General features: G+C 42.0%; 1 protein-coding gene across 8 annotated transcripts in view; it reads right to left on the bottom strand.

Annotated features, from left to right (window-relative positions):
• Window positions 1–568: 568 nt before the first annotated feature.
• HDAC5 (histone deacetylase 5) overlaps window positions 569–23,302 on the bottom strand; it is a 131,800-nt gene continuing 109,066 nt past the window's right edge. For 7 of the 8 annotated variants that reach the window (XM_089531630.1, XM_089531635.1, XM_089531631.1 and 4 more), the window contains 12 exons: window positions 23,113–23,233; window positions 22,884–22,933; window positions 21,094–21,201; window positions 19,444–19,499; window positions 18,949–19,036; window positions 17,044–17,163; window positions 15,471–15,568; window positions 13,584–13,702; window positions 11,390–11,523; window positions 9,545–9,629; window positions 8,864–9,017; window positions 569–7,564 (listed from right to left, as the gene is read on the bottom strand). In XM_089531630.1, the coding sequence (XP_089387756.1) occupies window positions 7,525–7,564; window positions 8,864–9,017; window positions 9,545–9,629; window positions 11,390–11,523; window positions 13,584–13,702; window positions 15,471–15,568; window positions 17,044–17,163; window positions 18,949–19,036; window positions 19,444–19,499; window positions 21,094–21,201; window positions 22,884–22,933; window positions 23,113–23,233 (1,173 nt within the window). In that variant the 3' untranslated portion in view covers window positions 569–7,524. Of the gene's footprint in view, window positions 7,565–8,863; window positions 9,018–9,544; window positions 9,630–11,389; window positions 11,524–13,583; window positions 13,703–15,470; window positions 15,569–17,043; window positions 17,164–18,948; window positions 19,037–19,443; window positions 19,500–21,093; window positions 21,202–22,883; window positions 22,934–23,112; window positions 23,234–23,302 lie in introns of those variants that run through there. The other variant, XM_089531636.1, reaches the window with a different exon arrangement.

Raw genomic sequence — 23,302 nt, 5'->3', positions numbered from 1 at the left:
GGGTAACCTGGAGGTCTCTCATTCATTGGGTTGCCATAAGTCAAAGTTGACTTGATGGCAGTTAATAATTCATTTATTAACGTATTTTAATTTCACACTTTTATCATGAGATTTCAGAGTGGCAAACAGGTAACAGAATATAGATAATTCCAAATTAAAATCAACAAATAATTTAAACAAGAAAAACATATTAGACAACTCAAATTAAAACAGCTTTCAAAGACTAAAAGGTGCTTAAAAATAAACAAGGCCCCAAAGGCTTTAATAAAACACCATGCCGTCACCTGGCACTGAAAAGATGCCAAGGTTGGCACCAATCAGGCCTCCAAGGGAAGGGCATTCCACAAGTGATGGGAGTTACAGTTCCATATCCTTTGAAAGGCCATATAGTCCCTACTCCTAATGTAGTCAATAATGGCTAGATGGATCAATAAGCTTCCCTTGGTATGATATTGCTGCCATTGATTTGAGACACAGCACCTTATTTGCTCGGCCAGTTTGGAAAATGGAGACAGGACGTACAAAGAAAAGCCAAAGAAATCCCACACATTGATTCTACCACAAAATATTGCCAGAAACAATTTTATTTACACAAGGACAAACATTGGAACATATTACAAAATACTCAACTGAAAATTGTATCCAGAGCAAGATAAACAGAGAAAGAGAGACAGAAAGCAGGAGAAAAAAGCAGAAGGGGGGCCTACAGATATTCCCCACTTACGGGGGGCATCGTCAATGTAATGTGAAAGGGGCTGATTAAGAAAGAAATGGAAAAATAAGTCCCAATTCCCCTCCACAAGAACAGCCCCCTCAACAGCTTAATACTGGTGTGGTGTCCCTACTGAAAGGATATCGACAGAAAGGGAACTGACACACGCACATCTCTCTCTCACACACACATACACAATCACACACACACTTGCTCCATAAGGACTAATGGCTTTTCAAAATAGTTGCTACTTTCGGCCAGCGCAGAAATTTCCCTCCCTATAGAACAAAATCCAAATTAAGAAACAATGGCTGGTGGATCCTTTTCTTGCCTACCTACCTATTCTCCCCCCACCGCTGCAATGTCGTTTTAAAAAAAGAGATAAAATGGAAAGTGAGATGTAAGAAATGCTAAAAGCGGGGCCCATTCTCTCCTGACTGCAAAGTCACAATGACTGGCATCAAGTTTTCTTGGGTTGCTTTTTGCACTGTGCAAGGTTTTTAAAAATTATTTTATAACCTTATTGCAAATTTATGTGAATGGAAAAATTAGAAAGGGAAGAAAATAGGTCTTTATTTATTTCTTTTTGCACTGTGGGGTTGTTAGTGTGAACCAACCAATTAAAACTGTGTTGATACAGAATTGGGTATAACTTGGACACTCAAAAGTCCTGGAGTGAAGAAGGGAGGTAGAGTGGGAAGACTGTATCCAGAAACCCTGGTAATGTATATGGAGTTCCATAAGTCACCAAGTTCACATGCCCATGGGGGAACCATTGGTGTGCTAGCTGCTGAATAGCCTAGAGCTGGTGAACCTCTGGCCCTCCATCTATTTACCATCCTTGTGTTTCCTTACCACTGGCCAGGCTGTAGGCCAAAATATCCATGGTGCCAAGAGTTTTACAGCAATAGTATAGCCAGAAAGGCAGAAGCAAGCAGGTAGCCTCCTGCAGATCATGAGGCTTGTACAGAGCTTTCAACAAGTGGACATTCTCCCTGTGAAAAGGTGTGGGGTGAGGGATTACATGTCTCCTTGTGTAAGGGCAGACTCTCTGTAATGGATGCAAGCCTAGGGCTCTCCATGTGATGCTGGGATTACAAGTGCCTTCACTTGTGATCACTGGCCATGCTGACTAGAGACCAAGAATGTTTGGTAGGCTTCCACACACTTCCACTTCTTCTCTACTACTCTGCGCTCATAGAAAAGCATATAAAACTTGCTCATAGTGTTACTTGCGCCATTCTTTAGTTCACCTGAGCTGTTCCTACTAGTCAGCCTGGCTCACTATAACACATTTCAACACTATCTGACCACATCCTCATGGGGGCATCCTACACTCATCTATTCTCCCCACCTGTAAGCTAGTTTCCAAGGCCAAACTGGTCTTGCTATCTCATTTCCATATCCAATGGATATTTCTTTGTCCACAAATGACAATTGACCTGCTTGCTACTTCATCTCTATACCCAAAGGATTCTGAATTTGAATTGACATTCTCACATACCTATGGCATATATATGTCTGTCCCTGGCTTCCACTCCACCAAAAACATCTGAGGAAGTAGACTGAAGTTTACAAAAGCTCATGCTGCCAACTTCTTTCTTTCAGTTAGTCTCAAAGGTGCTACAAGATCTCTCTACATACTGATTCTACAGACTAACACAGCTATATCTTTGAACTCTACCACTGTTGTTGTTTTTAACTCTTTCCAAATGGGTTTCCCATCCAGAAGCACAAAAAAGCAACTAATATTGAAATGTGTAAGCATTCATGCTACCTTTAAAAAAAGGCTCAGCTGAAGATCATAGGTAGGAACAGCACAGTTGATTGAGCACAGTGCTAGAATCACAGAGAAGTACATCTGTCAAAGGTGCTTGGAAGGCACAGGAGGATAGCAGACTTGCTCTGAGGGAGAGGACTGTGAGGACTCCTGCTTAAAGGTACATCTGCACACACTCTAAAGGGGCCTACTGGCAACGTGGGAAGTTCCTGAATGAGCCTGCCCTTGGGAATTGATTCTGTGACCCAGCTGGTGCAAGCTGGATGGGGTGGGGAGGGAAGACAGATGAAGGCAGAATTGATGACTGCAAGGTACAGCAAGACTATTGGCTTCTAGCTGGGTAAAGAAGTGCAGGAGAGTCCATTTGGGCTCCACCTCTAGCACTCCACTCAAATGCCCTGGGCTGGAGTGATTGAGGGCACCATGATGGAAAAGACCTAGAAGCCTAAGCAGGTGCTTAACACAGCCAGCAATTTAAAAGACTGGCAACCTAAAAAAAGTGGTTACCTGCAATCCATGTTAGCACATCTTCCAAGCACAGTAGTCACGAATTTGGCAATATAATTGTGTGGGTGCATGTATTTAGAGGACTAAACAGAAGGCTGCAGCTTGCTTACAGGGAAGAGGAAGGAAAAGGCAGTGGTAGAGGACAGCAATGCAAATGTCCCACCCAAGTCTTAGTATTGCAAAACTTGTTATTCTATCCTTTATAATAAGGGTTTTGGTGCTTCACATGCAGATAAGGAGTTGACTGCCCAGTAACTGTGGGACTTGCCTTCTCTAATTTGAGGTCATCCAGATATTTTGGACTATAACTCTCAGTATTCCCCGGCCAGCATAAGCCCTGGTCATTCGGGCTGGATACAATGGGAATTGTAGTTCAACACATCGGATAACCCTTACTAGCACATACACATTTTGCTTCTGTCCCTTTGTGACTTGCTCTTCTCCTCCTCGCTATTCTTGTAATATTTGCCCTCGTGTAAATGGGGCTGAAAAATAAAACAGGTATGAAAATAAAGAAATGATGTTACAAAAACAAACAAACATGAAAACCCAACTGCCTAGCCACCTGGATCAATCCTTAAACACACCTCAGTATTTCAGCATGGGATCTCTTTAGTAGTCCACAGCTATTAACCTGTGACAAAGATTTGTCATTTTGTGCCACTCCAGAGAAAAACAAACATCGCAAGCACAGCAGTAGAATCCCAGAAGATTTCTGTAGGTGTACAAATTGTTCTTATACCAACAGTTTGCACAAGGATTCTCCTTCTGCTCCAGCCCTTTCATTTTGGGAACAGAAGATCCTCTCTCTGCTTCTTGGCTCTTGCCAAGAAGCCTGTTCCTGCCTTTCACCTTTGCAGCACCACAGCCCTTGGAGAGGGGAGAGGAGTTTGCAACGCAAAGCAAGAAAGATAAGGCAGCTCTGCCAAGGATTTGAGTCGGAAGGGAACTAATGCTACATGTGCATCTGGGTGGCTGTAATTTAATAGACAGTAATAGTTCAGCAGGGCCTGTTTCTAAGCCACACTGTCTGTCTCAAGATATATGCCATGCTCTTGGGTCCAGTAAACAAGTCATTATGTGGAAACAGGCAGGCAAAAGTCTGTTGTATGGAGAAAAACAGTTAGCATTTATTTTATGCAATTCACTCTCTCCCCAAATCTAGGGCTCCAAAGTAGTTGAAAACATGCCAGTGTTTTCACACAGAAGGGGCAGCTTGCCAACGTATGGATAAACCCATGCCTTCTAGGCCATGGGCCACATATGCGCTTTATGTACTCTAAATCTGTTCCACTAAAGCGGGGGCAAGCAACTGTGCAAGACTAGGGGGCTACATTAGTCCCCTAGGAGAACTTGGAGGCTGCAATCCCCACCACAACCACTTCTGCACCTCTAAGGGACATGGGGATTCTCGTCATGTTTTAGGGCCTTCCTGGATCTGCAAATGACATTTTGACGCAATGTGTGTTTTTTTAAAAAGAAATTGTAAAATTTCGTTTTAATCGCCGGCGGGCCCAAGGGGCTTCCAAATGTAGTAGAAATGTCATTTTGGGACATTTTTGAGTAAAAAATTTTTTTTGGGGGGATTGGGCCTTGGGGGCCACAAAAACAGCCCTGGGGACTGCATGCACCTTATGGGCCACATTTTTCCCACCCTTGCACTAAACCTTGACCAGAAAAAAACAAAGCACATGCATAGGTACACCTGAGATAAATCTATTTTTATTTTTTACTTATATCCCAGCCTGACTCAGAAAGAGCCCAAGGCAGCTAAATATCACCTAATTGTGGCCAGGCAGCCACATAGGGATCCTGATGGGGGCCAGGTGAGTATTAGCAAGTTGAGTGATAAAATTATTCTCTGATCAGAAGGCTTTTACATTCCTGAAGGAACCTATCTTCACACCTGAGACTTGCAAAGCATTGTGAGTAATGTTACCTGCAACAGATAACATTTTTAGATGTGGGATGGAAGTGTGTGAGAATTAAATGGCAACATATTATGGTTTCTTACAAAATGAATAATTTGTACTTTTTATTTCAAAGACACTATTTTAAAATGGAAATTTTGGGGAATTCTGGGGCACTTCCTCCCTACATTTTATGATTTACTCCCCCTGCCCCCAATTTGTGACTGGTATTAAGGTATTGTGTTTTTTTAAGCAATGACTAATGCTAAGAGGTTAGCAATTTTCATTAACATTTCCAACCTCTTTTTCAGACTCAGTTTATGGCTGAGAAGTCACAGAATCTGCCTGGAACCACTCCCTATTCTCACCACGGCAATTCTATGGATCTAGCTACTGGTTGTCTACTATAGTGTCAAAGGGAAGAATGTAGGAAAAGAGGGAGGGGAACAAAGATTGCTGTATGGATATAACCTTCCGCTCACCATGGATTTAAGGAAGATCATTTCATGAAAAAAACGAAGAAAGAATATTATCCCCTTCCCTGTAGAACATTTGGGAGGACTAAACCTGAAGCAAATCCACGGATCCCTAAAACAGACCCTAGGCAACCATAAGTGCAGCTAAAAACACATCACAGTCTTACATTCCACACAACCCACCCCAACCCACCCCAGCTTACAAATCCCATTTGCCCTGAATTATTGAAAACAATACCAAGCCCCATCTTCTCCCTTGTTGCATTATCCCTGCTAGCAACTTTCCAAAGGAAAGGAGAGTTTTGTGGTACAAGTTAAAAAAATACTATTAAATAATACATCTGTAATAAAATTATATACCTTTTTCTTTATATCCATTTCTTTTAAAAGCTAAAATTGCTCTATTTTTTTCTTATTTTTTTTTTCCTTTTTTGGCTGGTGAAGTAACAGCGAAGAACACTCTCATTTTTCCTTTTTCTTTATGAATGGACAAAGTTTCTTTGAAACAAAGTTTGTGCACATGATACAAGAAATCAAATTATTTACAGTTAAGTAATGAGGAGTCTTTCAAACTGACAAAATAAAAATGGTGATAGGAGGGGACAGAATATAGAGGAAAAGAGAGAGATCTTCCAGAAAGCATTGGTCATGGAACAGTGAACATAAGCAAAATCTTCATTACAAATGGGATTTGACACATGGCCTGATCCAGCTAAGGAGATTCTTACTTGTAAGTAGGACTCTGTACGGTTGCTTTGCCAAATTGGGAAATTCAGACATATATTCAGAGGCATAACTAAAAACGAAGCTGAGTGGATTGCTCTGAATACTTATTCCAATGTGTGGGCACCCCAAACCCCCCCCCCCCAAAAAAAAACCAGGCTATATATATTACCAGTTTGTTTATACAAAGTTAGAGCTGGATCAAGGCCAATGTGCATTAACACTGGGGATTGCATGTGATTCCTTTCCATCGTTATACAAGATTATCTCCTATACAGATGGATAACTAAGAATGGCTGAGATGGAGAAAGGATGGATGAAAGAAAAAGAAACCAAGTGACCGGGAAATTAAGGCATTAACAAAAATGACTTAAAGGCACACATTTTTCCTTTCTCCTCAATTTAGGGGCTTCTCCTAGAGATTAATTCTGATCTATACATATTGAGGAGCAGTTTAACAGCTGAGATGGATCAGGAGAAAGAGAGATTTAGGCAACAAAGGTAAGATTAAACCCAAAATGTTTGGATCTAATTTTGGTGGGAGGCAGAGTGCAGATCACAGAATAGAAGTTGAGGAATTAGGGAAAGGATATTTGAAAGCACATTTGTGGGATGGTGGGGTTTAACTTTCAATCCCATTTCAATGTGCAAATACCCCAAAGGAAAGAAATGATATTTCGGCAGGATGGGGAAGGGTTGGCCCAACTCAGTGAATAGGCAGTACGGGTGGCTGCCCAGGGCAGCAAAATCCTAGGGGCTCCCAGATCACATGGGAAATCTCTAAGGGGGCAAACGCAATCTCTCTTTCCTGCCCTAGAGCTTTGAAAATTGTGAAGGAGCAACTGGGAGGCACTCCCCTCAAGCTTTCTTGATCTCAACTCATCTCTTCTTACACCAGACAAGTGAATGCAGGAGAAAGACGCCATTTGCTTGTATGAAGTACGAGGGAAAAGGAGCTGAACCTGGCAAGACCTTTGAGGAGGAAAGGGTGTACCCTTCCCCATTACCATGCAGATATGGTCTGTGTGTATCTGTGTAAATTTTCACCCAGGGCAGCAACATGGCTTATGTCAGCCTTGAGAAGGGGATGAGCCTGACCATGGCTGGAGAGGAGTTGGTGGGAATGACGTCTAAGAAAGGAACAACGGAGATGCCCATGTGAAAGCCCCCCACCATCCCCCTCACAAATTCCCAAAGAGTTAGGACAAAATGGTGATGCTGGTGAGAACGAATGCCAGGAGACTGACGCGAGCACGCACACACACACACGGCTCATTTTGTCCAGTGCAACTCTTTTTTTCTTTTGTTTTTCTTTTTAATAGATAAAAATTGTTGTTGTTGTTGTTATTTTAACGAACTCACAAAGGACCAATTAACCCACAGAGTGACAGCAACACAAACTGAAGTCTTGGCACTTCACAACACGGGTTCGGCCTCCATTGGCTCTTCTGCTTGTCTGCAGAGAGAAGGAGAAAGGCAAAAAACAAACAGTTAATTGCCTTCCATTGGCTTAGAGGTAAATATAGCTACTTGTTGTGCAGCTGGGATGTTACAAATATTCACAAATCCCTTGCAAAGTGTTGAAACTCAGCACAGCGTTTAGGAAACTTTGTTCAGGATGAAGGAGAAGCTGCATAAACATATAACCATAGAGTTTGTTTAGTCTCTCTGTGATTGGTACTATTTTCCTTTTTTGTTGTGAATAATGTAGTTTTGTTTTTATATTTTATATAATACTATGCTATTAGTATTTTATATAATACTATGCACAGTCCCCCAGACTGTGGAACGGCCTGCCGGATGAGATCCGTCTACTTATATCCTTAGACAGCTTTAAAAAGGCTGTTAAGACGGATCTCTTCCGGCAGGCCTTCCCAGAATAGAGAACCTGACCTTAGAAAAACGTCTGGGAAAGATACTGCTGCTCCCACTGGTTGCTTGTTGGTATGATGTTGTTGACCTTCTGGTCAGTTTTTAACTTGTATGTTTGTTTGTTTGTTGTTGTTTTTTGTTCTGTTTTTTAAATATTGCATTGAATTTAATACTTTTTTAAGTTGGGGAGGGTACCAGGGATTTGATATGTTTTGTATTTTTAACTTTATTAGCCGCCCCAATTGTTCTCAGAGGGGTGGGATACAAATATTATTATTATTATTATTATTATTATTATTATTATTATTATTATGTTTTTCTATGACTTTATATGGAGTTCTGATAAAGCTGTTTATTACAAACAAGAGCTCTGGTGGTGGCAGAGTAGTTAAATGCCAGTACTGCAGCCAAAGTACTGTGAGGTCGAAACTAAAGGGCTCCAAGTTGACTGAGCCTTCTATCCTTTCGTAGGTTGGTAAAATAAGTACCCAGCTTGTTGAGGATTTATAGGTTGCAGAAAGTACTGAGTTCACTATGAAGCAGTATAGAAATATAAATGCTATTGTTATTGAACAGGGCTTTTGTCCATGCTTTCTGGTATGAACACAGGGCAGATACCTTCCTCCAGACTTGGTCTCCATCCATCCAAACATGCCAGTGAACCAGGATGGTCTGTTTCTCCCAAAGGAAGCAGAGAGCCATGTGAGAGTCAAGCTATGCTCTCCTTCCAAGACGCCAAGAATAGGGTGCAATTCACAACACTTTACAATATACTCAGAGATGTTACAATCCTGGTTGTGTGGGCTGCCTTGGGAACATGAGAGAAATGGAATTGAAACTCTCAGATATTGTTGTCCAGGATCCTAAGAGTAAGGGAACTTACCGGACACCACAGTCAGCTTTACCCTGTTCTGTGTCCACTGACAATGATGCCATGGCACTGACTGTTTCTGCCTCTTCTGCCTCACCCTTCTGTGCCTCCAGCAAGGAACAGCTAACAAGTGCTGCAGAGCATTTCAATGAGTTCCAGTGCTTGCCTAGGATACAAGGGACAATGTCAGGCACAATAATGCAGAAATGATGGGTCAATTTGTGAACATCTGGAGCTGCCTCTCAAAACACCTCACTGTCCTCCATAGACTCCTTTACCCAAATCACACCACATTTTCTGTGATCCCACTGACTCAACCCCTTCATCTCCAACTCTTTAGTCCCCAACTGCTTAGTCCCCATCCCCAACTGCTGAGATAAGCAACTGTAGGAGAGGAGCCTATTTTCTGCCCCAGGACCCTCTGCAAACCACAGGGGATACCAAAAACTCACACACACACACACCACTACTGGATGTCCACTTTTGATTCTGAAAAAGGGGGGTTATTTTAAATAGTCCAGAGGCGCCGTACAAGCAATTCAAAAGGTGAACTGCTACTCCTGGATTTTAGGGGGTCAATTTATTTTGGCCTATCTTGTTCTCATCAGGTTGACCTGATGAGGGAAGAGACAAAATGCAATCTCACAAACAATTCTTGTAAACTGGCTGTGGCCCATGCCCTTCAAAACTTACTCTGGATTTCAATGACATTCTCCAATGTAGCCACAGCATTTGCATTGGGCTTTTGTTGCAACAAGGTTTGATCCAGTTGTTCCAGCTGCATCAGAGGAAAAAAAAGAACATTTTAATTTAGATACTAAAAGATGCAATGATTCAGAAGTGTCTGCAAGTAATGAGGACAACAGGATGAAAGAAGGAAGAGATGCACAAAGGAAAAGGTGAGAAAAGACAACAAAAGAAAAAACATGGAGAAAGGCAAAACACAACTCCCTTTTCCAATACAGTTCAACCCATATAATACTATGACTTTCTGTAATACAATTTCTTTTGTTGTCTCTCAAATCTTTGGATCTTCCTCCCCCAAATTTATTGATTTCCTCTTCTCCTCAAGCAGCAATAACTAAGACATGATGCAGTAGTTCATGGTACTCTCACTTTGTCTGTTGTTAGATATGAGTTATGCAAAGGAATCTTGTAGCACCTTAGAGACTAACTGAGTGAAAGATGTTGTAATGTAATATATTATTAGATATGCTTGCAAAGCTGCTTGCCCAAATTTTATGGTAAACAATGTGGCTTTTAGTTCTGAATAAACATATTCAGGATTCTTTAAGGTAAGGTGCCTTGGGAGATTTACAATCCTAAAGCAGGTGTGGGCTACTGCAGTAGGTCTGGGACAAATTTTATGCTCCTCAGCTCTTCTGGGATATGCAGATAGTTAAAAATTTGAAAAACAAACATGGATGTGGCCAGAAATCTACTTCTGGTTTTGATAACTGGGGGGCAAAGTATGTTAAACAATGGAAGGGACTCCTTCAACTTGTTTCAAATGTGAACTGCCTCTCTAAGAGGCTTTAAGGAGAGGCAATTTACCTACCTTGGGCTTTTGAGTTACAAAAGGGGCAGTCCTGTGGGAATAGAAAGGTCAAGGGCAACAAAAATAGTGACTGCATACAGCTTCAGGGCCATACTTGGCTGCCCTAAAAAGTGCGCTTAGAATATTTAAATAGCTCTATTTATTTATTACCCTTTTCAGACACCCTAATAACCAGTGTTATCTGAGAAGTGCCATAAATATGCCAAATTCTAAAAATGTATATATTAAATTATGAGTATTACATCTAATGATGTCAAAGCAGTAGTCAGTGTGGGTTTGATTAGAACATTAAGTGTTGCATATATTGCAATTTCCTCCAAAATTGTTTTCTTTTGTGTGTGTGTGCGTGGAGGGGGGGATATACTGAGTTTTCTCATGTTTTCAAAATTCTCCGAAACTGTACTCCCCATCTCTGTTTTCTGCTATAAGTAAGTGTGTGACAACCCATGACAAAGTGAAACTGAAATTAATATATATATTATCCCTCTATTTACCAGTGTCTGATTCTCCCTTCCTTTCCTATGTTAACTGCCATGTGATGAATTTCAGAGAGAAAGTTTCTCTGGGAAGGGACCTGTCCTCATGTACATCGTAAATCTTCGTATAAGCAAGTAACATCACATAGCCAGCTAAAGGTAATAATATTTTTCTCAACTCATATTTAGTTTTCACTAAACTTTAGCAATTTAAAAAACAACACAGAAGTCCATTTTTCCCATGGAAACTGGGCAGCTGTTGTGCAGATGCCACTAGTGAAATGGACAGCAAAAAAAGTATATTTAAACAGAAACTGACGTACATCCATGAGCCAGAACAGATATACCTTTATTCGCCTTTTCCACCCCACACCATCAATCCTGTCATTACCAGATCTCACTTCCAAATTATGAACTGAATCACAGCCAACCATCAGCCACAATCCTTGGACTTTGTCCCCAGTGAGCCTTCATGCCTGCTTTTCCCCTGCCAGCTACACTCACCTCAAGGCCAAGCAAAGCAGAGACACAGGCTTCTGAGGCATCACAGATGGCTGTCAGATCATGACCTCCCTCCAATGCTAGGACCACACGTCCACCTGCCAGTTTCATCAGCTGCTTGGTCAGGTGCCCAAAACCTACATGGCCAGAAAAAGGAAAACACCAACTATCATTTGCTGCTGGAGATACTGTATTCCCCTTTGCCTTCTCTTGCAGTTAGAAGACTAAATCCAACTGCTAAAGCAGTTGTGTGAGATAACACCATTGTGCAAGCAGTATTAAAAATAGTGGTGTGAACATCATATGTTAAACAACCATAACACAATGGAAATTGCACTGGATATCATCCTTGCACTGACTCTAAATACTTAGTTGCTAATACAACAGAACTTTCACTACTAGTTCAATGACACCATTAAATACAGGCCAAAGTCTAGGAGAAACCATGGTTGTCTGTCTTGATAGTGAAAATAGTGCTATAACACTTTGAAATAAACATTCAAGTTATTCAAAGATGAGGAAGTGAAGGAAGATGGTCAGTAAACCAGATTGTAAACCTGAGGACAAGGAACTGTCAAATTAACAATCTGTAAACCGCTATGACAGCATTTGTTTCTGAAGAGAGGGGTATAAATACTGCCATAGAGGGGGCAGGGAACATAGACTAGTGAGAGAGCACACCCACTTCATACACAGAAGGTATTACATCAAGTCCCTACCACTACCAGCTTAAAAGGAAATTGGGTAGTAAGTTTGGGTAAGGCTTGTCAGAACAGTGGCTGCCAGTCAGAGAATACAGTATTAATTAAGATGAACCTATTGTCCATCTCAGAATAACACAGCACCCAATTCACATGGGTGGAGTTTTTACATCCATCCTGCAAAGCTTTAGGCCAGCCTTTTGGCTCCTTCCAGATGTGCTAGACTACAGCTCCTATCATTGCCATGTTATCTGGGATGCATTTTGTAATGCGCGCTCAAATGGGAACAATGCACCCATGATTCGCGTCCTGATCCACGTTATAAACCAGTGGGAATGGGGCCATAATATACCTGGAGAGCATCTGGTTCAGGAAACCTGCTTTAGGTCAATCAGCAGAATTCTTCTCAGGTTTCTTAGTGCAACAACTCTTCCCACACACAGACTGGCTAGTTAATACTCTTGCCTACCTGCCTCCATCTTCACCCTATCCATTCAGACAATTTATATTTATGGAACCTAAGAGCTCTTTTGCCAGAGAGCATTTGAGAGAAACCCCATCCAACGCTTACTGTCAAAAGCAGGCTGGTTAGTTAATTGGCAATTGCAGTTGCAAAGCAACTACCACCAGGACCCCATAAGGCCCAGAAATGCCACATACATTTAAAAAAAATATAAACCAGAAGTGGTCAGAAGTCAATTTATTTATTTGTTTTAATTCCAGGGCACTCTTAGGGGTTTAGAGGGCTGTACCCTATTTACATTCAAAAGTGCAGCTCCTAGAGGCCTCCAGGAGATGGAAAAAAAACCTTTCAAAAATACCCAACATGGAGGAGCATCAGGGGTGCAAACTACACTTTGCCCTCCTCTTCTCTAAAAACATTTTAAAATGGTTACTCTTAGCTTATGTGTCGGGCAGTGTATCCTCAGAGGTAAAGCATATATACGGCAGGTTACACTGAAGTCAGCTATGGATGCGGCCAGAACTAAAAGTAGATGAGACCACCCTCTTACTCTCAATTCCATCCCTTCCCTTCCCTTTCTTCCTACCTAATGTCTTGATGGGTAACAGACAAACACTCTTGTGGAAGTTAGCATTTATGTATGTATTATCCCAGCTTTCTCCCAGCACAGGATCCAAGGTTTCCACAATACCAGCCTGCTGGCTGTATGTGGTCTCACAGCTGCAGGTTGCTCACCACTGGTATAGCCTACAGTTATATAAAGCAAAAGGTTGGGCTGGGTATGGCCAGAGCCTTGATGGAAGACACCTAGTAATGTTGTGTATATAGCCTTGAGCTCCAAAATCAAGACATCTGGGATGTAACTATATTAAATGTTATACAACACTGAGCTATGTCATCTATGGTAAATACACACTTTTGCTCAGCTGAGACCCAGTTCTGCAGCACCCTCCTCCAACATGCATGTACACATGTGGCTTACTCTCTTTTCAAACCGAGGCAGCAGCAACCCTCCCATGTACCCCACACTCACATTTGGCTGTGACAGAATATCCACCCAGTGGGGACAGGTGCCCCTCCACAGCATCGAAGCCAGCAGAAATGAGGACCACATCTGGGGAGAATTCATTGGCTATTGGCATCACCACAGTCCTGGGAGGACACAAAGTAGCCCTCAGATTTCTTTGAGGAGGAGGAGGAGGAAGCAACAGCAACACACCAGCATCAAACAGTCTATCACCCTAATGAACAGACATTCCAACCACCATATCCTTCCCCCTTTACAGCTTTCCTAATATGTTGATAAAATCAACTCCATTTGTGAAAACCCATGCAAGGCAAGGTGACACAATTCCAAATGGCAACTGCCTCTTGGAAGCAATTTTTAGAGAAGTGGCTACATCTGAGAATTGCAAGAACAACAAAAGTATTCTAGTGGCACCTCAGAAACTGAGAAATTTACTATGGTGAAAGTTTTCATGCACGGTTTCAAGGTGCCCAAGGCTCTTTTGTTGATTTGGCTTCTGGAAGCTTTTCAGGAGCAGGAAAGGGGCTGATAAGGGAAAGGAGAACTAGACTTATCTTGATGATTTCTACAATATTTCAATTCTGCCACATTTTACTATTTTTGTCCTGTTTACCTCATAGCTGAAGTTACATCAAGTTCCCTCTGAAGCAGGGATAGTTTTTAGATAGGCCACATTAGCACCCCCACCCCAAAACCTTGGAGGGCCATAACCCCACCCCAACAGACCTGCTACTGTACAAAAAAATCCTCTAGGAAACATGAGGTCCTCCTCTTCATCATGTTTTGGGCCCTTCCTGGGCAATTCCTGGGCAATTTTAGTTCCAAGAGGAGCCTTTTTTTAAACAGAAGGAAATGACTAGAAATCATTTCCTGTTCAATTTTCGTTTTTTAAAAAAAATATTTTCCGGGGCCTAAATTTGCCCAATCCCACCCCTTAAAATTTGGTGGAAATTCCCCACACTAAACAGAGCGCATCTGGGGCTATTCTGAGCCAAGACGAAAATGCCCTCTAAATCTCCATTTTGGGGGAAGATTGATCCCTGGGAGGGCCTGGGGGGGCCATAAAAACAGCCTTCAGGCTGCACCTTGCCCACCCCTGCTCTAGAGGAGAGATAAATAAAACCCAAGAGAAACAGGTCCAAGATATGCAGGCCACAGGCATGTCAACCACTTTTCATTGTGTGTAAACAGCAGTAGTGTATGAACAGTGACTCTACATTTTCCCTCACAAGCATCACCAGCACCTTCTGCAAGTAGGCTAGAGCAGAAGGGGGTATTATAAAAAGCAATGTCAATCTAATAGTTCTGTTCAGCTGAAAGACACTCCCCTAGCTTTTGTCCTCTCCTTTTTTCATTTTTGTATTATGAACCTGTGGATGAAGACTATCTTTTATTGATAGGTCAGCTGTTCCAAGAATCTTTATGGCTGAGGAGCAGGATAAAAACCAAACGCTTCAAGTAAATGAAGCAGTCCCTTGAAGTAAATAAGAATTTGTCCAAATTTTGAACTGTGAAATATCAGAGGCTCAGATTCTCCTCAGGTTTTGCTTGGCATACATTGTGAAGCAGGCTAGCTGACTACATAGAAGGGATCTCAAGAGGAAAGAGGTAAGGAGACAGCAAGCCACTATGTGCATACCCATGCACCAGGAGTAATTCTGGGAATGGCTGCTAGCCTTGTTTAACGTAACAGGCCTGAAACATAAGGAAACTGGTGACAATTGTACCAGTCATGGGTTACAACCATGACAGACATTTCCACCCTCATATGGACTTCTCTTTCATACATGGTTGTTGGAGAGAATCTGGTGGCACAAGAGGTTATGCGGGTACCCATGCTGGAGAAAGCCCCACTCAAGCCCCACTATGGATAGCAAGCACTGGCAGCCCTACCGGAAGGCAGTCAGATACTCCACGTCACCAATGGGGGGATCCACTCCGCCAGTCCAGGCAATGTTTACATTGTAACCTACACCCATCCCACTGCCGACCTGGAAGAGAGAAACCTCACAGGTAACAAAAGCTGGTCTTTGGTAACCGCTTAGGCCATTCACAGAGCTGCCGGTGGGAGGGAACAAAGGGTAGTAATCGCATAAATCCATGGCAGGGAAACTTCATGCAAACAGATTCCAGTGGGATTGCAGAACCACAGAGCAAAGGAAAGCAAGAGATGCACCAGGGCAGAGCTCTGGAGGTAATGAGAGTTACACATCTGTAACTAGTTAATCTGGGAAGGGTAAGAAGGGTGCATATCAAAAGCAACACAATAAGTAAGTGTGAAGTTACTTCACTGTTGCAATAAATAACTATTTTAGTTACTTTCAAAAGTTAATCTTAAGGGCATTTTAGAGGCATTTTGACAGGAATTTTAAGAGTGTCATGCCATTCTCTTTATCAATCCAAAGTTTTTCTTCCTCAAAAACAATAGAAAATTTACAAAAAAGCAATAAGCAGTGAAACAGGTAACATAACAAACAAATTACTTTTTCCATCATTGTAAAGACTAACAGCATTTTTTCAAGTACTACAATGAATAAAGGGAACAAACTACTTTTTCAAAGTAATTTTCCAAGCTCTGCACCTGGGCAGCAGTGAGCAGTGCATCTGCTGGGTAAAATACTAGCCAGCTTCAAAATACTGGGGTGGGAGAGAAGGGAACATGCAGACATCTGCTCTGTAGACTAAAAATCTCTGGAGTTATAGCATTCCATGGAAATGTTTCAGCTTCCCCCCCCCCCCCCAGCTCCTGGGCTGTAAAGTGTTTCCTAATCCAAGGAGTTACCTTAGAAAGTTATCTTCGCCTCACCTTAGAAAGCAGTGGAAAAGGGGTATAAATTAACTCTTTTCCTATTCTGTGGGTTCAACTGCTGTAACTGATAATCATAGAATTGGAAGGGCCCTACACAGGCCATGAAGTCCAACAGCCTGCTTAATGCACAAAGTCCAGCTAGAGGATCCTCAGCAGGCATAACATCATCTGCAATCTGCAAAACCTGGAAACTTCTTTAAAATGTTTTTAAAATAGAAACTCTAAGAAACTCTTAGATGTCATGGCCACTAACCGTGCTGGGTAGAAGATTCTGTGAGTTGTAGCCCTAAAAAGCTGCATTTCCTAGCTATGTTTGTCTGCTTCTTTCTGCAACCTCTCTCTTTTGCAGAGCCATTTAGGGGAAATACTGATGTCCCTCCTTACACATGTGTTCATGGAGGGATCTCTCCCCCCCCCCCCCCCGCTGCCACATCCCTCTCTGCATTTGCTCCACATCCCTCTCTGCATTTGCATGGACATGGACTTGGTTCCAAATTCCATCTGGATTCTAAGAAGTTTTTGCCTAAAGAAATGTAATCCTAATCCAGTTTTCTGAGCAAGGGAGACTCCTCGAAACAGTAAGATGGTTTCAGCCCCAGTATTTCTCATATATTACAATGTGATTACATATTGGAGTAAATAATAGTGTGCACTCACCTCTTCAGGAGCTCCACTGCCAGGGAAAAAATTGCCATTGTCATAGCGATGGAGAGAGATATAGAGTACATTGGGGTCACTGTAGAATGCTTGTTGGGTTCCATTGCCATGATGGATATCCTACGAGAGCAAAGCAAACAAAGAGGCTCAGCTTTTAAGGTCATATGTCCTTAAGCCAAGCAAATCTAAGGAAAGGCTCAAATAATAATGATAATAATAATAATAATAATAATAATAGGATTTATTTATATACCGCCCAATCACTAGGAATCCAAGTGGTTTACAACAAAGGAATAGGGGTAATAGCAAACAAAAAAAAATCTGCTGGTAAGTACTCTGAAAAAATTTATGAATATAACAAAAACCAAGACATCTAAACAAGAAGTCAGCTAGGAGCACAGGTGGGACATTTTGAGTTAAAGAGAAAAATTAAAATAAAGTGCTGGGTGGCTCTTAAAAGACTGGCGAGGAAAAGCCTGTTTGGAAGCTGTAGCAGTAAACAAGTTGTAGTTTGCCCGGCCCTGGGTTAGATAAAATGACAGGGCCATGGTCGAGTCTCTGACGCTAGCACAGCAAACTCAGAAAATGTATCAAAACAACAGGTCGAGAAGCCTATTGCTACATCAGTCCCAAAGATGATACAGCTACTCTGCTGATGCTAACTAGGTCTGTCTGGATGTGGTCAGTGTTTGGATGGGAGACTGTCTGAATGGAAATGAAATCAATGAATCAATGCCATGTGTCTGCAACTGATAAAAATTAAGTGTGGAAGAGACAGAGATGTAAGAATGAAATATCAATCAGACAAGTTTCAGAGTAGGACTCTGGGAGACCAGGGTTTGAGTTATCACTCAGCCATGGAAACCCACTGGGTGACCTTGGGTGACACACATTCTCTCAGCCTCAGATGAAGGCAATGATAAATCTTCTCTGAACAAATTTTGCCAAGAAAACTCAGTTAAGTTGGAAACCACTTTGAAGACACACAGCAACAATCAAGAAGGTGACCAGTTTCCTAGCTGCCTTCCAATCCTCCCACAGGCTAGAATATCATTGCATGAAATTCTGCCTAAAAAGATGGCTGCTGTACGCTACCTCTACAGTTCCTGGGCCAGTTCTCTCTTTACTAAAAGCATATTCGTAAGTGTAAAAAAACATAGTAAGTGTAAAAAAAAAAAAAGACAACTTAAAACCAGTAAGAGAGTTTTAAACAATTTGCAACCACACATGTGTGCCAGTTTGGATGAAATTAATTGGGCTGTGTATTAATAGGACCATGTTTTTACTTGGCAGCTGAATGAAACCAACATTGGCACTGGTCAGGCCTCTAAGGGGAGAGTATTTCACCACTGGGATTCCACAGCAGTGAAGGCTACATAAATTGCAGTCACAATACATCTAGAGGGTAGCAGGTGGTTCAAATCTTCTTTCAAGGTATCTGATGACAGCCCATGTGTGAAGACAGAGGGAAAAGATTATCAAAATTATTGGGGGGGGGGGGGAGGCTACAAATCTCAGAATCCCCAACCAGCATGGTCAGTGGCCATGCTGGCTAGGGGTCTGTGAAAGTTGTTAACCCAAAAAAGTAACTTTGCTAAACACAAAGGGAGGGTGCATGCCTGTATGTATTTTATGTAGGAGTGGTGATTACAGAGTGAGGCCTGTTACAGACAGGCCAAAATAAAGCTGCTTCGAGTCACTTTGGAGGTATGGTATTTCAATGATGCATGAGTCCTAAGACTCCAAAAGCCACACCAAAGCTGCATTCCAGTCCTTAGGACTGGAGCGTGGCTTTGGTGCGGCTTTTGGGCTCTTAGGACACATGCATCATTGAAATACCATACCTCCAAAGTGACTCAAAGCAGCTTTATTTTGGCCTGTCTGTAACAGGCCTGAGACACTTACCCAGTCCACAATGAGGATTTTGCTGATGGCAAGTTTTTGCTGGAGAAGCTTGGCAGCTATGGCAACAGAGTTGAAGAAGCAGAAGCCCCTGGGAAATGAAAGAGGAGGCAGGCTATGATATGTAAAATACATATACAGTATAAGCTGCCTTATACTGAATTAAATCATGAGTCTATCTAATCCTATATTGTTAAAAATGGCTTTTCGGGATCTCAGAAAGGAGTATCGGCAGATGGGGCTTGCTCTACCTGTACATTAATCTGTCAAGCATGTGGTCTGCCACATACCACTTCTAAAGGCTCTTTTAAGAGCAGGGAACTGAAAGATGGAAGATGGTACAAACTGCCATAAGAAGGACAGAAGTAAAGCTGAACCCTTCATTTTAATCTTTATACTGCATAAAATTCTCCAAAACAAAAGAAGGATGTATATATTTGTATCTGTATCAATATCTAATCTATACCTTTATATTCTTCATTTTTGTTATGTACTCACATGGCTGTGGACTCCTCTGCATGGTGACCTGGTGGTCGGATAACAGCAAATCCATTCTGCAGAAAGAAAGGCATAAAATAAAATCCCAGGTGTATATTAATTCACGTGGTTATTACTATATTTATTTATGACATTTTTTAATGCCACCCCTCTTTCAAGGAGCTGAAGCTCATAAACAGGACCCTTCTTTGCAACATTTATCTTCACAACAACCTTGTGAGATAAGCTAGGCCGAGAGAAGGTGACTGGCCCATGGCCATTCACAGAGTTTCATAGTTAAGTGGGGATTTGTACCCTAAACCAAGAATAGGGAGTTGTGGGAAGCTAGAGGGCTACAATAGCCCCCCAGGAGACGTTAGAGGGTCACATAACCTTACAAAAACAAACAAACTATTTTTGTGTCTCAAAATGCCCCCAAACACACTTTGAGGTGGTGGGGAGTATTTTGCCAAGTTTTTGGACACATACCACCAGGGCATTTTAGTCCCAAGAGAGGCCATTTTTAGCAAGAGGAAATGTCTGGAAGAAACTTCCTGCTTCAGAAAAAAAGTGGCCTGGAGAGGCAAACATGCAGCACAGGTCTTCTCCATGCCCCTTGGAGGGCATCCGGAGGCATAACAACACATATAAACTCTACGAGGTCTGGGAGGCCACATGCAGTCCATAGTCCATACTTCACTAAAAAAAGGGCCAGATAAGCATACTTCAGCGTACAAAGTCTGTTCTACCAAGCCTCATCCCTAGATTCAGTCATTAAGTATGTCAAAAAGTCAACAGCTCCATGCTAAGATGCATACAGAACAGCCTCCTTCAGGTTATCTAAACAGGCTCTGGAACTGAACATTATACATTCAGTGGGACCTAATAAAGGTTGAATGACTGACTGACTGACTACATTCAGTGGGACCTCGGTATCCACGGATTTGCCATTAGCAGATTCAAACCTCCACGGACAGCAAGCCCACATTGTCCCTAATGGTGGCGTGTGCATCTGGCCGCGCCACCATTACGGACAGCCCTCACTGTCCCCAGTGGCAGCGTGTGCATGCAGCCACACTGCCATTAGAGACAACGGGACTTCAGGTAAGCCCCCATCCTGTTGTCCCTAATGGCGGTGCGGCCATATGCACATGTCACCATTGGGGCAACAGTGGGTTCTCTGAAGTCCCATTGTCCCTAATGGCGGCACGATTGCATGCACACATTTCCACTGGGGACAATGAGGGCTGTCCCTAATGGTGGCATGGTCACTTGCACACACCACCACTGGGGACAACATCTGGGACAGATTCCCCGCAGACACCAAGGTCCCACTGTATATGTTTAGAACAGGAAAAGGGAATCTTTGACCCTCCAATTGTTTTGGCCTGTAACTCCTATCAGATCCAACTAGCAGGGTCAACAGAAATGAATACTGAACATACGTTCAGAAACATTAGTGCTTCAAAAATTGAACAGAGAATCTACCAACCCTAACAGCAAGTGAAGCCATATTTCCCTACGTCCATGCTGGTAAGTGAGAGGAATTGAAACACAGCAAGGCTAACATGAGTGCAATCCCTACAACTTTCAGCATTTCTATCTGACAGCAGGGCTTAGAGGTGGAGAGGGCTTATAACACAGAAAAGCTGTGCACTGGACACAACTTACCTTAAGCTCCCCAGATGCTACTTTGAAGGCCAGCTCCACCAAGCAGCCAACAGCCATGCGGACTGCACTAGATGAGTGCATCTCATTCCACACTGTGTCGCTGTCAACCTGCCATGGAGGGTATAGATCAGAGCATGTGCAAAAGCTAAGGGGTGAAGGAAGGGAGAAGAGTGATGCCTTTGTTCTAAGAGAAGCACCATCTAGGTTGCCTTCATTCAAAGACAAGCACAAAGAGAAGCAAGTAAAAGCATAAATCTCCTAATAGCCTTCCCCTGCCTGGTGGCCTCCAGAAATGTTGGACCACAGTTCCTATCACCTCCAGTCAGTGTAGATATCTGGAAGGTTAGGAAAGGTTAATACAGAGGTCTTTGCCAAGACCCAGCTACCTTGGAAAGGAAAGACTGAAGCTATTAAGCACAAGTGCAATTAAGTAAGCTAGAACATAATGTTACCATTACCACTCCATCTAACATTCTGAGATACTTCTATTTGTCCAATCTCCCATTCTTAAGTAATTATAAAAGATCAGAACTGGGCTACTAGCCATGCTGGCTGAAAGTTTCTAGCAGCTGTAGTCCAAAAAGTAAACTTTCCAACCTTTTCCAACCTTTGTGTTTTAAACACAAAGGTTATGTAAGCAGCTCAGTGAAATGGAACCCCACAGGGCCTCCTCATGGCAGAGGATTAAGTTTTGCAACTGTCTCGCAAAGGAAGCCTAGCTCACCCCATCCCACAGATGTTCAAAGATACTTCTTTTTGTAAAAATTTTAATCTCTCTGACATGTTAATCAAAATATTTCACTTCTGCCACTTCCCTCTTTTAATGTTAAAAGGTTACGATAGTCCCTTGACATGAATGTCTAGTCATAACCAACTGTAGGGAGCTCATCTCAGTTTCTAGGCCAAAGAACCAGCATTGTCCAAGGACTACTCTGGTGGTCATGTGGCCAGCATGACTGCATCAAACGCTGTTAGCTTCCCACTGAGAACTGGTACCTATCTATCTACTTGCATTTGCATGATTTTGAACTGCTAGGGTGGCAGAAGCTGAGACTAGTGACAGGAGCTCACCCCATCATATAGCATTCAGACCTCGAACTGCCAACCTTCTGACCTTCTGATGATCAGAACTGGTGTCTTAACCACTAAACCACCGCATCCGCATTTTAATGTTTTAATGTTAGTTATTTTGTTATTTGTTGTTTTCAGTATGCTGCTTAAATTTGTAAACCACCTTTGGAATTCCTTTCAGTGGAAAGGTGGAATAAATATAGTGACTCAAGTAAGTGGGGAAAAAAACAAGCAATAGAAGAGCAGAGCTGAAACACAGGACTAGGAAGGTTGAAATCTTTCAAAAAGATTAGTGCTGCCAAGGAAGATTAAGTAAATACATACAAACTTTCAATTTCTCAATAATGATTTAAATGGCTGGCCTCCATTAAAAAACACTCTCTTCCTATCCATCTCACTATTACCTCAAGATTCACAACAGAGCATAAAGCTGTAGCATAAGACACAGCACAAACCAGCATTTGAACCATCTGATATTCTTCCTCTTCCATTTAATGAGGCCACATCCCATATTGAAAGTAACAAAACTATAACTTAATAAAATGTTAACAGTTACACCACAAAAACTTAACTAAACTTAACAGTAACACGATAAAGCAGTGGAGGTTATATGTCCCTAAGTTACAATTCAAATGCCTTGGTTATTGGGAAAAAGAACTGATAACAATTAACTTGTAGTTTCTAAATAGTTACTTCCAAAGTGTAAGAAAGATACTAACCCCAATTCCACCACATGGGAGGACAGCGTACATCTTCTGAGTAAGGGGACCTGTGTGAGAGAAACAAGGAACAAAATAATAACACACAATTGTCTACCTTCCTATATTTAAGACCAAATTTTCTTCCCTTTACTACAAAAATACATGATTGTATGTATTTTGTGGTTTTAAAAAGTCTCAGATTCTGCACCATGCAAATCAGGACCATGTGATCTACTAGAGAGCATACCTAGTAATTTCTTGCTGTCAAGCTTTTGCCTGTTCAGGGGGCTGGTTCCATATAGTAATGTGTGATGTTCTGAATGGATTGTCTGGATTTCATCCAGTGTTGCTTTCCTGCCTCGGACTCTCTAGTGGGGGAAAAAACAGAGAGAGAAATTAGGGCAGAAGGATAACTATAGATTTTGTTGACCTGTTGC

Source organism: Sceloporus occidentalis, unplaced genomic scaffold, assembly GCF_023333645.1.
Source record: "Sceloporus occidentalis isolate IW3139 unplaced genomic scaffold, rSceOcc1.0.p SCAF_7, whole genome shotgun sequence".
In the NCBI taxonomy this organism is placed as follows: Eukaryota; Metazoa; Chordata; class Lepidosauria; order Squamata; family Phrynosomatidae; genus Sceloporus; species Sceloporus occidentalis.
This window is presented reverse-complemented; position numbering and strand designations above follow the sequence as displayed.